At 42.5% G+C, this 2,686-nt stretch overlaps 1 protein-coding gene across 9 annotated transcripts in view; it reads left to right on the top strand.

The window, feature by feature from the left end:
• Positions 1–2,686, top strand: part of LOC103463007 (SH3 and multiple ankyrin repeat domains protein 2) — a 185,821-nt gene that overhangs the window by 175,257 nt on the left and 7,878 nt on the right. For 5 of the 9 annotated variants that reach the window (XM_017303933.1, XM_017303932.1, XM_017303931.1 and 2 more), the window contains 2 exons: positions 239–277; positions 1,774–1,886. In XM_017303933.1, the coding sequence (XP_017159422.1) occupies positions 239–277; positions 1,774–1,886 (152 nt within the window). The remainder of the gene's footprint in view (positions 1–238; positions 278–1,773; positions 1,887–2,686) is intronic. The other 4 variants (XM_017303939.1, XM_017303936.1, XM_017303937.1 and 1 more) reach the window with 1 other exon arrangement.

Raw genomic sequence — 2,686 nt, 5'->3', positions numbered from 1 at the left:
AGGAGTCAGTGTGTGTTTCTGTGTGTTTGTGCATGTTTGTTTTCCGTTTTCCGTGTTTTCCTGTCTTTTTGTGTGTTTTTCTTCCAGGAAATGTTTCACTCACAGATTGGTTTCCAGGGCAACCGTGCTGCATGTGGTCCAACTGGGAGACGGTTGAGACAGAGATGAAATGTGTATCTTTCTGCTGTTCTGTGTCGGTGCTGCTGTCATTGATGGCCCTTTCCTCTGCTCTGTGTAGATGCGCAGAAGAAGAGGATTGTTTTCCAAGTGACTCTAAGTAATCACTCCCTTAATGCATGGAAGCTTCCTCCATCCTGCGCAGGCAGAGATCAGGGTTAGCATGGTCTGTCGCTGGATAAAGCTTTCCAACCCTACTGTATTTCACATGTCGATTTTACAACGCAGTAAATTCATATCTGGTCCTCATCAGGTCTTAAAACCAGGAAAATGAAGTCATTCATATTCGCTCATAGATTTATTACAGTGACATAATGAAAAACCTTCTAAAAGCCGATCCTCTTCCTGATCTCCGGTTGTTAATTATTTTTGTCTCTGTATGTGAAGCTGCTTCTCATTTCCACAGATTTTAAGCCTGAGTATATTTGAAGTGGTATTTGCACCAGTTTTTCATTTTTGTGCTCCTGATATTGAGTCGGCTAAAGTAAAGTTACTTTTGGAGTTCTGCAAGGCTGCGTTCCTGGTCCTCCTCTGTTCTGTCCTTAGATAAAAACACAAATCACTTTGTTTCTAAGGAGAGCCGCCAAAACCTGTCAAAAACTTACCAAAGCTTACAGACTTTCATCAACTTTGACCTTTGACCTGCTGAGATGGAGCTCTGGGGTTTCTGGTCGTTTCTGACGTTGGGCTGAATCTGGTTCACTCCTAGGAAGACTGAGAAGTTTTCCTCTTGGGAAAAACCTTCCTCCCTGCAGACTAATCTAACAGACCAATGATAGTTTAGAGATGACCTTTGACCCCTCCCAGGTCGCTGAGCAGCCGTTGCTCCTCTGTGATCATTGCTCAGCTGTTGCAGATTGAAGCTGATGTAAACTCAGCAGTGAACTGATTCCTTTTTCTGGTGTAAATTGTCTCCTGTTAATTGCGTTAGAAGCCACCGGGGTGTACTTAGTTTCCGTCACAGCTTCTCCATTGTGGTTTAATTTGTAGTGATTCTGTCACGCTTGTTGCTTATGTGAGATGGTATTCGGCTCTTTGTAAGACCTGCTGAGGACGGGATGATCCCCTCAAATCAAATCCCGTAGAAATAAGATTCAGTTCTTGGTTTTTTCTGGGTCTTAGTTCTTCCAGCAGCAGAACGATTTAGGAGGATTTTTACGTGGTGACGTCATCATCACAGACTAGTGGGGAGGTTCAGTTCTGACAAATTTGTCGTTGACGCCCTTCCTGCGTTGCAAGCCTCAGAATAATACCAATAACGGCAAACTTGACAGACACACATGCATTGCTCGTTTCGGTCTGTGAGGGAGCGTCCCTGAGACCTGGATGACGCTTCTGAGCCGGCTGTTTGGAAAAGCTTGCACGGCTTCCACGGCTGGGCATATGATCTCATCAAAGTCCTCATACCCTCCTCCCCTCCCCCCGCTGCTCCCAGAAGAATTACCTCTCAGCATTTACTCCAGTTTCATCTGCAGTCTTGGTGTGACAGCTCAGAGAGAGGGGCGCTGTGAATGACTGGCTTGTGTTTGGGCCGTAAGCTCCGGCCGTGCCTGCGGGTCCGGAGTCGTTCTGACTGCATGTCGGCTCCGTTTGCAGATAAAGTGGAAGAGATGACGCACGCCCAGAAGAGCTCACCTGTGGACACGAAGATCGCCACCATCAAACCTCGACCCTCCAGTCGCTGCTTGGTCACTCCCACCGACATGAATGTAAGCAACATACGTGAAAACATGTTGGACTTCAGTCATACAAGGATGAGTGTCATAGGAGTAACTCAGGGTTTTACAGCCCTGAACATGAATTATTGAAACTAGCCTCCATGTTTTTAATGATGTAGAAAAGTAAAAATCCCAGAACATCCCAGTTCGGTTCTTTTTCTGGGTTTCCTCTTTCCAGTCAGCCAGACTTTAACTTTTATTTGAGATTCAGAAGATTTTGACTCATTTTCAGATCTGTTCTTGTACCAAACCACTGAAACATTTTAAATTTGACAGATTGAAAAGTGGATTAAAAAGAACAAAGCAAACTCTCCCCAGAAGATGAACGCTATCTAAAAATGACATTTTAACAAATTTGAATTTTAAAAAAATCATCAACCAAAGTTTTTATCCAGCAGGTCATTGGGATCATTAAAGTTGTGCAACTTTTGGTGTTTTTATGGATTAAATGAAAGAAATGGGAATTTACTTTTTCCTCTGTGACCTGCTGTTGATTATAATGAAATAAAATGTATTTTATTTCATTATAATCAAATGAAATAAAATAAGCGCTTTACATCAAGTCAGCGCTGATTAATCATTTGAGTTTAGGATGAATTGATCAGAGATTTGAACTGATCAGAGATTTGTGGTCAATTTCTGTAAATATTTGACCTACTGATGTAGATTTTATTTTACTCCAGCTTCTTTTTAAGACTAATATTATTGCTCAGCAGTGATGAGCACCACAGACTAAAAGGTTAGCTGCGCTAATGCTAAAGCACTAACCATAAACATTAGTTCTTCTAACA

Source organism: Poecilia reticulata, linkage group LG3 (assembly GCF_000633615.1).
Source record: "Poecilia reticulata strain Guanapo linkage group LG3, Guppy_female_1.0+MT, whole genome shotgun sequence".
NCBI lineage: Eukaryota > Metazoa > Chordata > Actinopteri > Cyprinodontiformes > Poeciliidae > Poecilia > Poecilia reticulata.
Note: the sequence above shows the minus strand (reverse complement) of the source record. Positions and strands in the feature narration are given on the sequence as shown.